The 15672-nt window shown below is 37.9% G+C and overlaps 1 protein-coding gene and 1 pseudogene across 1 annotated transcript in view; one reads left to right on the top strand and one right to left on the bottom strand.

Annotated features, from left to right (window-relative positions):
- npr1a (natriuretic peptide receptor 1a) overlaps positions 1-9612 on the top strand; it is a 131787-nt gene extending 122175 nt beyond the window's left edge. The window contains exons 16-22 of the mRNA XM_067426731.1: positions 796-964; positions 2744-2890; positions 3641-3764; positions 3924-3992; positions 5181-5355; positions 5540-5638; positions 6403-9612. Of these exons, the coding sequence (XP_067282832.1) occupies positions 796-964; positions 2744-2890; positions 3641-3764; positions 3924-3992; positions 5181-5355; positions 5540-5638; positions 6403-6554 (935 nt within the window). The 3' untranslated portion in view covers positions 6555-9612. The remainder of the gene's footprint in view (positions 1-795; positions 965-2743; positions 2891-3640; positions 3765-3923; positions 3993-5180; positions 5356-5539; positions 5639-6402) is intronic.
- A 5172-nt stretch (positions 9613-14784) lies between these two features.
- LOC137048599 (5S ribosomal RNA) lies at positions 14785-14901 on the bottom strand (annotated as a pseudogene).
- Positions 14902-15672: the final 771 nt, after the last annotated feature.

Raw genomic sequence — 15672 nt, 5'->3', positions numbered from 1 at the left:
AAGGTTTACAAGTACTCTGGTCACTTTCAGGTGTGACAGTAACTGTCTCTGTTGCTTGCTTTGCTGTGTGTGTTTTGGGATTGAGAGCCTATGTCCTGTGTCTTATTTACATTCTATCAGTGTCAGTGTTGCTTATGTACAGAGACATGGACACAAATACACATTCACATAAGCTTGGAGATGTCACCCGTACTCATAAACGGATCACCACACACATACCAGTGGCGGCATTAAAGAGAGACAACAAAACATTAGTGACGTACCTGGAACAGTGCCAGCTCACCATGAGAACAAAGGGATTCAAAGACAGCAATGAGAGAACGACAGAGACACTGGGTTTGACAGTTTGCATGGATGGATAATTAAATTTATTATAGATAGATAGATAGATAGATAGATAGATAGATAGATAGATAGATAGATAGATAGATAGATAGATAGATGGATAGATGGATAGATGGATAGATAGATAGATTGGAAGTTTGTGACAGCATTGTGTCATCATCACCCGCACTGATTGCTGTGAAGACATTTGTTAAGCACAAGGTCTTCTCAAAACCTGTGAATGACACTTTCATCTTTTTTACTCATTCTTTTTCTCACATATTTGCTCTCTGTCTGACTCTTTCTCTCTTTTTGTCACATCAGTAGGGAGTCTGATCACTCTCTGTTTTTCTGTGAAATTTGATATGCTAATTCTATATTGTAATCTGTGCACGATATTTCCAGCGTGATAGAGAGTCGGAGAATGTTTATTTACATGATCTCCTTTGCTGTCTGTAATTCGTGGTTCAGCGATCATAGAGCGTGTGGTGGAGGGCCGGTGGCCGTACCTGCGTCCGCTGCTGTGTCCTCAGAGCCACAGCGATGAGATAGGACAGCTGATGCAGCGCTGCTGGTCAGAAGACATCAACGAGAGGCCGGACTTCAACCAGATTAAAGTACTGCTCCGCAAGAATAACCGGTACCTAAAACACAAATCATATAATAAACAAGTGACATGACAAATTGACATAAAGCTATTTTTTTTTTCAACATTTGTATGTGTAACTGTCATAGGCCAGTAAGAGCTGTGCATGTAAACCTCACTCCCCTGATCTCAAGTGGCACGCTAGCGACTGACGTGAGGCTGCGGTCTTAAGCCTCCTTGTTAGAGCGCCTGCCTCTGACACCAGTTCAAATCCCACTCAGAGTGGGTTGAGTAGGACCGGTTACATTTGGTGCCGTGACCCGGGTGGGAGTGAGGCTTAAGGGGGTGAGTGTAACTATCATAGGCCACTAAGAGCTGTGCATGTAAACCTCACTCCCCTGATCTCAAGAGGCCCTCTAGAGACTGACGTAAAGCTGCAGTCTTTAGCCTCCTTGTTAGAGTGCCTCCCTCCCACGCCGGAGACCACGGCTTGAATCCCACTCAGAGTGGGTTGAGTAGGACCGGATACATTTGGTGCCATGGCCCGGGTGGGAGTGAGGCTTAGGGGGGTGAGTGTAACTATCATAGGCCACTAAGAGCTGTGCATGTAAAACTCACTCCCCTGATCTCAAGAGGCGCTCTAGAGACTGACGTGAAGCTGCTGTCTTTAGCCTCCTTTTAGAGTGCCTCCCTCCCACGCCGAAGACCACGGCTTGAATCCCACTCAGAGTGGGTTGAGTAGGACCGGTCACATTTGGTGCCATGACCCGAATGGGAGTGAGGTTGAGTAGGGTGAGTATAACTGTCATAGGCCAGTAAGAGCTGTGCACGTAAACCTCACTCCCCTGATCTCAAAAGGGCGCGCTAGCGGCTGACGTGAGGCTGTGGTCTTTAGCCTCCTTGTTAGAGCACCTGCCTCCCACACCAGTTCGAATCACGCTCAGAGTGGGTTGAGTAGGACCGGTTAAATTTGGTGCCATGACACAGAATGGGAGTGAGGTTTATGAGGCTGAGTGTAACTGTCATAGGCCACTAAGAACTTTGCATGTAAACCTCACTCCCCGGATCTCTAGAGGCGCTCTAGAGGCTGACCTGAAGCTGCGGTCTTTAGCCTCCTTGTTAGAGTACCTCCCTCCCACGCTGGAGACCACAGTTTGAATCCCGCTTAGAGTGGGTTGAGTAGGATTGGTCACATTTGGTGCCATGACCCGAATGGGAGTGAGGTTGAGGAGGGTGAGTGTAACTGTCATAAGCCAGTAAGAGCTGTGCATGTAAACCTCACTCCCCTGATCTCAAGAGGCGCGCTAGCGACTGACGTGAAGCTCTTTGTTAAAGCGCCTGCTTTTCATGCCGGAGACAGCGGCTTGAATCCCACTTGGGGTGGGTTGAGTAGAACGAGTTACATATGCATAACGTAATGTGTATATTTTTTGATAATCTAACTGGTTTATTGTTTACTTTTCACTTTTCATAATTTTAAGTAACCCTGTAGCTCTAGTGCAATTTAAATTAATAAAAAAACACTCTTATATAATATATTGTCTCAATTAATATGAAGCAATAAAATCTTCTGATGCTTTATTATTATTCAGTTAATCTACGTAAACTTTTATCTGTCGTCAATCAAATGAAAATATTTCTTGATATGTGCATTAATTAATATTCTTTATTAATCATTATGCATGAAATAAACTCTTAACTCTGAGTCTGTTATGGGTGTTCATTTTTTTCTTTTTCTTTTTGTTTTTTTGGAAATCTGCATGCACGGCCCATGCTGCAGTGATCACATTCACATCTCTTGTTTATTCCTCCCCATCTCTGTTTTGGCCTCAGTGGATATGGTTCCAACATCCTGGATAACCTCCTGTCCCGTATGGAGCAGTATGCCAATAACCTGGAGGAGTTGGTGGAGGAGAGGACGCAGGCGTACCATGAGGAGAAACGTAAAGCTGAAGCTCTGCTCTATCAGATCCTTCCCCAGTGAGTCCCGCATATCTTTCATATTTATAAATAAGTTTTATTCCTGTTTATTTCTGCTGTTTTGAAAGCACTACCGAGACCTGATGTGATTCTTTCGTTTGAACTGATTCTTTATAATGATTTGTTCAACCAAATTTGCAAAGCGTTTGTAAATCACTCAACTTAAAGTTTAGGATCAGTATGATTTTTTTAGGGTAATTTATGTTTTTATGCATTAATCAAAAATTGCATTAAAGGCATTCATAATGTTATAAAAGATCTCTGTTTTAAATAAATACTGTTCTTTTTTTTTCTATTCATCAGAGAGTCCTGAAATATAAGCAGTATGGTTTCTAAAATAAACTATATTAACTATTAACTAGATTAACTCTTTTCAACATTGATAATAATAAAAAACATGTTTCCTGAGCAGCAAATCAGCATATTAGAATGATTTCTGAAGGATCATGTGACAGTGAAAACTGAGTAATGATGGTAAAAAGTCACATCACATGAGTAAAATGAAAACATATATTATAAATTGCAATAATATTTCACAATATTACAGTTTTTACTGTATTTTTGATCATATGCAGCTTCGGTAAGCGGATATTTTACCATCCCAATACCTATGAGCGATGTTGTTTGTAAAATCTAAAATGTGAGATGAAACTGGTTCTTTTGCTGTTTTTAAATGGTTCATACAAAGTGATGGCATTCTCACTGGCATGAGTGCGGTGTCTTATTGTGTATGTGTGTTTTTTGTTTCAGCTCAGTTGCTGAGCAGCTGAAGCGAGGTGAGATGGTGCAGGCAGAAGCCTTTGACTCGGTCACCATCTACTTCAGTGACATTGTGGGCTTCACCGCATTATCAGCTGAGAGCACACCAATGCAGGTCAGAAAACCCTCAGCAAAGGGTATAATTCAGCAAACAGTCCTCAAGGAGACGCACAGAAAAAAAAATATAGGCTAATTTTGTTGGTAACTGCGACAATCATGAGTGCAGCATTGAGTTAAAATAGATTATCTATTTGTCGATTTGTACATGCCACAGGTGGTGACGCTGCTGAATGATCTCTACACTTGCTTTGATGCAATCATCGACAATTTTGATGTGTACAAGGTAATTCCAGACAGTCATTACATTTACCATCTGTGCAACGACATGAGTTCCTAATTAGTTTAAGTGGCTTAGATGCATCCCTTGTGCTCCCTTAGCTGATAGCGACCCGTGTGAAAAGTAGTATACTTTTCTATACTTTAAAAAGAGTACAGAAATGATATACTTTAATATACTTAAAGTCTGCATAATTAAAGTTGCGACCAACTTTACTTATTAATAGTACGTCACTTATTGTGACGTATTTTCTAAATGAAAATAGAGGGCGTGGCTTGTTTTTTCACTGGAAAATTATTGGATCTAGAAAAGTAGGCGTTTCATTCACCTTGATGTCAAACTCGCATTCAGCAAAGACGTCAAGCTGACATCATCAGAGACGGAAGCCCGTTCCCGAGAGGACATTTTCAAGAATGCAGACAGAGCATTCGTAGCTATATAAACTCATGGCCAAAATTATTGGCACGCACCCCTGGTAAATATGATCAAAAATTATTTTAATTTAATTGCTACTAACATAACATGTGTGAGTGCCATAATTATTGGCACCATGATTGAAGTAGGCTATAAAAATACATCTTCATTGTTTATTGTTTTATCTATCATTCAAAAAATTCACACATGAATCATTTTTGAATGATATATCAAAAGGATAAACAATGCGATTTACTTTTAAACAATTTTGAAACTATTTATTTGTATAGCCTACTTTGTTCATGGTGTCAACAATTTTGGGACTCCCACTTTATTATATGTCAGTTGAAATTAAATTAAACCCCTTTTTTTACCCTTAAGTAGGATTTAAGTACATCTTTGTATGTAGTTTCATAATTACTTCTATTGTCTTTGAAATTTTGTTAAAGTTTACAGTTAAATGTACTGACAAACATTTTTCTAAATATACTTTAGACAATTTAATGTAATTTCTATTGAAACTTGTCATGTATTTAAATAAATTAGTAATTACATATAATTATATTGATGAATTTGTAATTTAGTACATTTAATTAACATATTACTAATAAACAGCCAATGTTCTAGTAATATGCATTCTAATAAGCAACTAGTTAATAGTGAGAATTGAACCCTAAAATAAAGTGCTTTTAAAATACACACTACATATGCACAGTCAGTAGGATTAAATGCCCTTCTGATTTTCAAGGGTAATGATGTGTATTTGTGTGTCGCCCCCAGGTGGAGACCATCGGCGATGCGTACATGGTGGTGTCAGGACTTCCCGTGAGGAACGGGAAACTGCATGCACGCGAGATTGCCCGCATGTCTCTGGCTTTACTGGAGGCTGTTCACTCCTTTCGAATCCGCCACCGACCCAGCCAGCAGCTCCGCCTACGCATCGGCATCCACAGCGGTGAGGATCCTAGTAGAGCCCAGAACAATCTGCCCTCTCTAAGGACGTATCTGTTTATTCATGACTGACTGTAATGGGAAGGTTTGACTGACGGTTGTGTGTATGTGTGTGTGTGTGTGTGTGTGTGTGTGTGTGTGTGTGTGTGTGTGTGTGTGTGTGTGTGTGTGTTATTTTATGTGTCCAGGTCCCGTGTGTGCAGGGGTGGTTGGTTTGAAGATGCCTCGGTATTGTTTGTTTGGCGATACAGTCAATACAGCTTCACGCATGGAATCCAATGGAGAAGGTGAGGTTCCTCCAGACTTTTAAAGAGGTTGTATTCAACACTTTTGTTGCATTTAATTTCCTCTGAAGTCTCTTTATAATGTTAGTCAAGGTTTCTTTCACCGCAGTGGTTGTAATTTACACACTGTTCAAAGTTTTTTTTGTTTTTTGTTTTTTATCTGTAAATCAATTTACAGATTCAAATTGTGCATAATATCTATATAAATAAACAAAATACAGTGATAATCAACAGTATTTACAGTAAGTAAACATTTATTTCAGTAAAACAAAGAAAAGAAAAATAATCTCTTCCGGTAACGTAGAATAGCGTAAGTCAAGGGTCAAGTCAGAGGTCACTCTTCTCGACTTGTGTTAGAAAGCCAGTGATACTAGTTTATGAAGTTATAAATATGGATATTTTCCATACAAAAGTGCATCGCATTGCTTCAAAAGGCCTTTATTAACCCCCTGGAGCCCTGTGGATTACTTTTAGGATGGATGGATGCACTTTTATGGGCTTCAGAATCTCAGTTACTATTTATTATTTACTCCCATAGTCCCATTATAAAGAAGAGCCAGGATATTTTTTTTAAATATAACTCCTATTGTGTTTGACTGAAAGAAGAATGTCATATACACATAGGATGGCTTGAATGTGAGTAAATCCTAGGATAATTTACATTTTTGGGTCAACTAGCCCTTTAATTTGATGCGAACAAAAAGTGTGCGTGTATGCGCGTGTGTGTGTTTTAATAATCTACTGTGTATTGAAACCTCTTCCATCAGCCCTGAAGATCCATGTGTCAGAAGCCACACGGGTCATTCTGGAGGAATTCAACTGCTTCCAGCTGGAGCTCAGGGGGGATGTTGAGATGAAGGGAAAGGGACGGATGAGGACGTACTGGCTGCTAGGAGAAGTCAACTGCAACGATGCCTAAAAGTTGACAATTACTGACAGAAAGAAAGAGCTACAAAACAAAAACATCTAAACTAATACTGGGACAGTGTGGGACATGGCATTCCTTCACTGGGATGAAAGGATGACAGACTAGACTGTTTCAAAACTGGGTCTTATTCATCTTTCATCCCCCAAAGATTCATATTATTGCTTCATGGGAATCTTGCTAGGAAATTTTTTGCAAAGTAAACTTAAAAAAAGGAAAATCTATACTTGAGCAGAATCGTTTAGACAAATGGACGATGACAACGCACCATCAGATTGGTGACTGTTGAGCTGAATGTTTAAGCGCAGGATCTTCTGCTGGTGTGATGTGATATACCCATCCGGATCTTGTTGGAGTTTAAAATGTAATTTTGTCGTGATAGGTCTTTGTCCAGATTTTTTAAAGCAGTCTTCAGGAGTCTTTAGGGACTGTTTGCTGTCGTTCATGTTTTTTTGTCATGCAAAGACACAGTTCTGTAGTCCTGCTAGTTTTTTTAGCCATGCGAAATGTCCTTGATACTTCCTCTGTGGTGCGGGTCAGTTCAAAACTCTTCCGTCTGCCAAAATGGATTCAGAAGGTTTTGAACCACAGATAAAAATTACGCACATAAGAGAAACAATAATAAATGTCAAGTATGATTAAGTAAGCATAGAAATGTGCAATGATGGATTTTGTTCTCAGAGCTCAAGACCATTTCCATGCAGAAGTATTGTATTGGGGTGCGTTTACACAACAACGATGTACTAAAAACTGAAAAGTTTTTCCTTTGTACAGGCGACAAAGTTCACACGGATCCACAAAAAGGACTAAAAACGCTGTATTCTGATGCCAGGCCAGTAGTTGGCGATGTCACTTTGTGAAGAAACACTACGCACCTATAACACTACGAACACGTAATATGCATACGCTTGCTGTTACCATTTGCACAAATTCTTGTTTTTGTAGTTTACACGGATACAATAATAGTACCATTTTCCAAAACTCGCACTTTGAAACCCGCTTTTAAAAGTTAGCTTTTTCTGGCCTCCAAAACACTGTTGTTGTGTAAATGAACATCCAAAATGCATGAGATGTTTTCCGTTTTTAGTTGAAAACGATGTTGTGTAAATAGCCCCTTGATGCTGCAATAGTGTTTCAGATAAAACTATCCCAGGGATGTTCTTGTGTTCATTTAAAAAGGATTTACTTTCCCCTCAAAGTCAAGAAATGACAACATATAACTTCCGTAAAGTGACATTTCCAAATGGAACTTGATTTTCTCCATCAAGATTACATTTGTTCGTTAATCGTTCCTGGATTACTTTGATGGTATTGGTTAATGTTGTTTTTGCTGCATTTACGAAATCTGAGACTCCGCTCTAATTCATTCATGTGCGTGGACTCAAAAAACTTTTATTTTTATTTTTAAGAAATTTATATTTTTATTCAGCAAGGATGCATTAAATTGATCAAAGACAGTAATGTCATTCTATATTTTTTTAATGTTACAAAATATATCTATTTCAAATAATTATTCAACAGGAAACCTTTTTAGTTTTTATGAATCACAGTTTCAACAGAAATATCAAGTAGAATCAACCCTGGTAATAACAATACATTTTTCATGAGCAGCAAATTATCATATTAGAATGATTTCTGAAGGATCATGTGACATGGAAGACTGAAGTAATGATGCTGAAAATACAGCTTTGCCATCACATGACTAAATTACACTTGAAATATATTCAAATGCAAAATCAGATTGTAATAATATTTCACAATATTACAATTATTATTAATTTTACTGTAGTTTTAATCAAATAAATGCAGCCTTGTTGAGCATAAGGGAAAAACAGTAAAAAAAAAAAATAATTCTTACCAGCCCCAAACCTTTGAACAGTATAGATTATAGCAAAATATGTAATTATGTCACCTCTATATTCTCTTGCAAAATATTGAAGAACAAAGAAATTATGTGACACATATACAATAAAATAAGACCAAAAATGATGCATAAATGTGCAGACATTTAAATTGTATACGACAATTAAGTCGAAGAGGCTGCTTTTTTAAATGTGTTCTTTTTTTTTTTTTCAAAATTCCATGTTTCTAATTACATAGTTACATTTGAAGAATTGGATTATGAAGACTTTTCTTCAAAATGTGATGAATGTGGATAAGAGCAGAAGGAGTTATAGAGGTAAATTTTGACTTATGTTTTCAATAAGCATAATATCTTAGCTTGACAGGCAGAATGAAATGAATGTGAGGCACAGTTGAATCACATGCATACATCGTACACATAACGTATGGAACTTTTCAACCAAAAACTTCTCAAACTAAATCTCAGCTATGCCAAGTTCCATTCAATATGAAGCAAATGTCAAGATCTTTTACAGGTTCTGGTATTTTATAAAGTGTAAATTGTGCAGTGATGCTCACCTCTCTGTGTCTATAAACCGAGATAATGAGGATTTGGACAGAAACATTTCCTGTTGCGATGACACCTGCTGAGTCATCAAATCTCACTGGGGTCAGAGTCATCTGAGACGGCTGTTACATTTCAGTACACCCGAAATCCTATGCCGATAACTGCAGGATACATCCTGAGAGGAAACAGTCCAACAATTCTCTGATGGTATTAAAAGCTTCAGTAATAACACTGCTCTATTTTTAAATAACATAACATGAATGTCTGGGCCAGATGTAAATAAATGCTGTTTTCCCACATCACCTATGCTCTGCTGAGACAACTGTCAGTCAAACTGTAGCAATGTATCATATGGACATGATGGCAGACGTCCGGTGTCATGAGATTCTGATTGATAATGACAGATGTACAGTGTTTAAGATGCAGCTTTTCTTGCTTTCCTGTTCGGAGGGCATGAATATGATTGTAATGTGTTTATCTGTCTTCTATGTGTGTTTTGGATAGCTGGGTCTGTGGGTGTCATATTGGTATATATTACTACAAATTCTTCAAGTGAAGTTTAAATTGATTATTGTGTTTTATGGTTATGTTCAGGGGGAAGCAGATTGTGTAAAATAAACATTAAAAACACTGAGCTATCTTTACAAATTTGTGTGCTTTTAATGGTATACAGTAATGTGGTATTTGTCACACAAAGTTGGCCTTATAAAGAATAATGCATGTAAGAGGTAAGTATTGCTATTAGCTCTATTCAAGTTGTACATGGCATATAGAGACCATTTATACTAGGGAAAATTGCCACGCGTGTTATTTTCTGTTAGCAAAAATTTTTACCTTTTCCATCTTAATTATTTTACATTTTAATATTTCTGAAAAATTCATGTACAATATTTTAAAGCTAGATGTAATACATCAACTTAAACATTATGCCCAGTTAAAAGCTAAATGTGTTAAATATGCACAACCATTTAGGGTTTACAAAGAATGGTGTGAAAAGGGAAAAACATCCAGTCCACTGAAAAAAAGAAAAGAATTTACTGCTTGTTCAAATTGCTTTATTAAAATGAGCTAAAGCAACACATTTGCTATACATTTTGTCTAAACTTAATTTGATTGTGTTCAATCCGCTTAAATATAAGTCAAATTGAAGTTTACTTAACCTGTTTGTGTAGCGATAACATAAATTATTTGTGTTGCATTAACTGAAACTGGGTGGGGCTTGTTGGTTCCCAGCATGCGTTGCAGGCTAAATCAAGAGAAAGTAAATATTGTTATATATAAAAGTGTTATTTTATGTATTTTTGAACAAGAAGGAAACTTGATTGTGTTTAATAGAGTTTAATATAAAATTGTGTTTAATTTTTTTTTTTTTTTTTTTTTTTTTTTTTTTTATTAATTAAGGCATGCAAACATATACCAATCCACCCACCCTCCCAACTTAACCCAGCGGTCTCTGTACAATGGGGTACATAATGCATGGAGATATTAACAGAAAAACAAAGCCACAGGATTTATTAAAGTATTAATGAGTCCTGATCATTACTTTGTGCAATATACTTGGATATCTTTTCAGCAGCTATAGTCCAAATCTTTAATGTAGAGATTTGTGCCAAGTTCACACGGGCCGTGGATAATTCCAACATTATAATGTCCCGAAGCTGAAACAACCACTTGTATACATCCAGGGAGTGAGGTGGAAGCCAGTGTTGTGCTAGCAGTTTTTTCGCAGATGTTAAACCGGCCAGCCAGATAATTTTTTGCAGTTCAGAGAAATTCAGCTGAGAGTCGTCATTCAGTAATAATACAGAGGGGCTTATCGGTATAGGACATTGAAGAATTTTTGACAGAGTAGCGCATACCTCCTTCCAAAAATTTTGAACTTTTTTACATTCCCACACCATGTGGAAAAAGGATCCGAGTTGTTGGTCAGAGCACTTATCACAGAAGGGGTTAAAAGTGGAGTCAATACGATATCTTTTGAGTGGGGTCCAGTAAGTTCTGTGACAGAAGTTATAATGGATCATTTGGTGATTGGGATTTCTAGATGAAGTAAAAATGTTCTGCCACACTCTTTCCCATTCCATAATACCTTCCTCTTGTCCACAGTCTCTTTCCCATGTATGCTGTATAGCTAAACTATTTGCTGTAGCCTCTAAAGCCTTCTTGTACATCCATGAAGTAAAGTGATTAGAAGAGGACAAGTCAAACCAAGCGATGATTGGATGTTTGGGAAGCCTTTCCCCCCAGGGTACCCCATATGCCTTCAAGGCCGACCTTAAGCGGAAATATAGAAACAGAGAAGAGGGTTCTGTTCCATACCGCTCACACAGTTCTTGAAAGCTTAATATGCATTTAGGACCTGAAATATCTTTCAGTGTATAAATGCCCTTCAGCATCCAGTCTCTGGAGAAAAATTGTGTTTAATTATTAGAACAATTTAAAATACTGGGGTTACCATTGTGGAGAAGAGTGGAGCTTTTGCGACATTCCTGTGGGTGAAAATGCCTTGTTGATGCTAGTGGTCAGAGGAGAATGGGCCAACTAATTCAAGCTGATAGAAGAGCAACTTTGACTGAAATAACCACTCGTTACTACCAAGGTATGCAGAGTATAAATAATAACTCTATTATTTGTGAAGCCACAACATGCACAACCTGATGAGTCTCGATTTCTGTTGAGACATTCAGATGGTAGAGTCAGAATTTGGTGTAAACAGAATGAGAACATGGATCCATCATGCCTTGTTACCACTGTGCAGGCTGGTGGTGGTGGTGTAATGGTGTAGGGGTTGTTTTCTTTGCACACTTTAGGCCCCTTAGTGCCAATTGGGCATCATTTAAATGCCACGGCCTACCTGAGTATTGTTTCTGACCATGTAGACAACCTACATGAACCACTGAGCCACTGCCGCCCCTCACAAAGTCACAAAATGTCACAAAGCTCAAATAATTTCAAATTGGTTTCTTGAACATGACAATGAGTTCACTGTACTAAAATGGCCCCCACAGTCACCAGATCTCAACCCAATCTTTGGGATGTGGTGGAACAGGAGATTTGTGCCCTGGATGTGCATCCCATAAAGATGCACATCCAGCAAGCACCTTCATTGATTCAACAAGCACCTTGTTGAATCAATGCCATGTAGAATTAAGGCAGTTCTGAAGGAGGAAGGGGTCAAACACAGTATTAGTATGGTGTTCTTACAGTTTTTCTCAATTGCTTTGCCTCAGTTCTCAAATTATTTTTTATTTCCCAAAACATTAAGTTCAGATCTCTGAAAAATCTGCTTCTTTTTCACATCAGATTGGAATTTCTTATTGATTTGAGCAAATTGCAAATGCTTTGGCACATGTGTACAAGAGTACATACAACTGTCTGCAGTTTGGACAACAAATAATTGCATATGGCTTGTTGATCAAAACTGATGACTGGATTCTCACTTACACTGTCAAACACTTCAGAACTTCTCAGACATGTTTTATTGTGTAAGCCATCGCATTCAAAACGATCTATTCAATTATCATAATTAGTATACATGAATGTATATTCTAAAATATATCTAACATTGACATTATTTGTAATGTCTACTAAATTGGCACATGATGCATTCACAATCTAATTGCAAATTACCTCTAATATGAATCAACCATTTAACCATTTATGTAACCAATCAACTTTGGCAGTATATATATCGAGGAAGGAAATCGAGGAAGAGTTGGAAATAGAAGAGTCAGAGAAATTGATGAAATCAGAGTCACACTTGTGGATCATGTCATAAATCATGGTTTTACAGTGGAAGAGGCTGGTCGTAGAGTACAGCCTAATATAAACAGCTCCACAGTGGCATCAATTGCAAACCTTTCGTATATGGAAAACAGGTAAATATGTGTTTTTTGTTTGTTTGTTTTTTTTTACAGTATGTAATGTATTTTTAAGTATAAACAACAATATTGTAAAGGTAAATGCAAGTCTATTTGTTTATTCTATAGAACTGCACGACAACCTCGCGCTGGTGGCAGAGCAGCAGTATCTAACCAACTGCAAGAACAAGAAATTTGCAACATGGTATAGCCAACAATTCCATCAGGCTAAGAGAGACCCAAAGTGCAATCATAAATGACAATAATGTCTTTGCAAATATAATTTCTGTCAGCATTTCCACCATAGACAGAGTTTTAAAAAGACATCCGATGACTATGAAACAGCTCTATTAGGTGCCATTTGAGAGGAACAGTGAAAGAGTCAAGGCGTTGCGGTACCAGTATGTCCAGGTAAACCATTGGTGTGCACTTAGTGAGTTTTCCTGTTTTTCTAAGATGCCTGTATTACTTAACTTGTAAGTTTCAGAAACCCAAGAAAATACATTTACTGTTACATTTTTGTTCTGTGTTTCTTCATAGAGAATCATGGAGTTAGAAGTACATGAAATTACCCACATTCTTGTTTTTGTGGACGAGGCTGGGTTTAATCTGTCCAAAGGGCGGAGACGTGGTCGCAATCTCATTGGACACCGAGCCACAATTGACACACCAGGCCAATGTGGGGCCAATATTACGTGTGCTGCCATTTCAGAGAACGGTGTGAGCACACATATTCCACAAATTGGGCCCTAAAATACCCAACTTCTCCTGGCCTTCCTAAATGCACTTTACAGAGACCTGATTCCAGAACAAGAAAGAGGTTTAGTTAGACCACATTTGCCTAATTATGTTGTTGTCTGGGATAATGTCAGCTTCCACCGAACTGGTTTGCTGCACATGAAAGGATAACAGTGGAATTCCTTCCACCATACTCTCCATTCCTAAATCCAATAGAAGAGTTTTTTTTTCAGCAAGGTGAAAGTGTATAATCATAGACCACAAAATCAGATGTCTTTGTTGGATGCCATGAATGCTGCATGTGAGGACATCACAGCTAACCATTTCAGGGGATGTGTGCGGCATTCAAGGAGACTTTTTCCACGGTGTGTGGCAATGGAAAACATCAGATGTGATGTTGATGAAAATCTTTGGCCTGACCAATGTGAGCGAAAAGATGTCCACCAAGAATGTTTTTTTTTAAGTATTTTTTTTTTTTTGTCATGAATGTTATTTGTTGTTCGTGTATTTGTGGTAATACACAAATATGAAATTTAAAGTGAAATCTTGTTACTCTTGTCAGTTACTTTACATGTACAGTAAATACACTTGTATTGTGTATATACACATGAAGTACAAAAATAAACACTGTAAAAATACAAATGTTCATAGACTTTTTTTTCCTTACATGCTATATATTGACTTTTCTCAACAAATATGAGATTTGTTTAAACCCTTAATTTTCATGGTTGACTGTTGTGAATGAATGAATGAATGAGGCATTTATATAGCGCTTTCAAATGTACTACTGTACACCCAAAGCGCTTCACACTCATGTCAGGGGTCTCTCCTCAACCACCACCAGTGTGCAGCATCCACTTGGATGATGCGACGGCGGCCACAGTACAACGGCGCCAGTACGCTCACCACACACCAGCGATAGGTGGAGAGGAGAGAGGGTGATAGAGCCAATTCAGTGGATGGGGATTATTAGGAGGCCATGATTGGTAAGGGCCAATCGAGGGAATTTGGCCAGGACACCGGGGTTACACCCCTACTCTTTTTACGAGAAGTGCCATGGGATTTTTAATGACCACAGAGAGTCAGGACCTCGGTTTAACGTCTCATCCGAAGGACGGTGCTCTTTGTCAGTATAGTGTCCCCATCACTATACTGGGGTGTTAGGACCCACACAGACCACAGGGTGAGCGCCCCCTGCTGGCCTCACTAACACCTCTACCAGCAGCTACCTGGTTTTCCCAGGTGGTCTCCCATCCAGGTACTGACCAGGCTCAGCCCTGCTTAGCTTCAGTGGGAAACCAGTCTTGGGCTACAGGGTGATATGGCTGCTGGTTGTGGTGAAAAAACAACTAAACATTTTGACCAGTGTAGGTAACACAATGAAAAAAAAAATACTTTAGATTTTGGTGGCCTTGGCCAAATTATTGACACAATAAGGTTTTGAAGCATGAATTAAATGTTTTGGGTGAGTAACTACATTTTGCAGACATGTTATAAAGTTTTGAAGTTCCTGCAAATTTGCACTCACAGTTTAGAGAATGTTAAGACTGATTCGAAAAATGTGCCAAAGCAATTGAGAAAAACTGTAATAATCCTTTAGGTGATCTTATATATATATATATATATATATATATATATATATATATATATATATATATATATATATATATATATATATATATATATATATAGATAGATAGATAGATAGATAGATAGATAGATAGATAGATAGATAGATAGATAGATAGATAGATAGATAGATAGATAGATAGATAGATAGATAGATAGATAGATGGATGGATGGATGGATGGATGGATGGATGGATGGATGGATGGATGGATGGATGGATGGATGGATGGATGGATGGATGGACGGACGGACAACGGACAGACAGACAGAATTCTAAACAAGTTGTCTTCCAAAAGGTTGTTTGATGCTGTATTTAAAAAAAATGCTTTCAGTAAGATTTGGTTTCGGCGCAGTACCAAATGTTTCCACTAGATACACTTCCCATTCGTTTCCAATGTTTTTTTTTTGTTTTTTTTTGTTTTTTTTTTGTTTTTTTGTCAAGAACAGTAGCCTTCAAGTTTGACTTTTTTTTTT

The sequence above is a fragment of the Pseudorasbora parva genome, chromosome 19 (genome assembly GCF_024679245.1).
Source record: "Pseudorasbora parva isolate DD20220531a chromosome 19, ASM2467924v1, whole genome shotgun sequence".
NCBI lineage: Eukaryota > Metazoa > Chordata > Actinopteri > Cypriniformes > Gobionidae > Pseudorasbora > Pseudorasbora parva.
The sequence above is the reverse complement of the archived record's forward strand: the minus strand, read 5'-3'. Positions and strand labels throughout refer to the sequence as shown.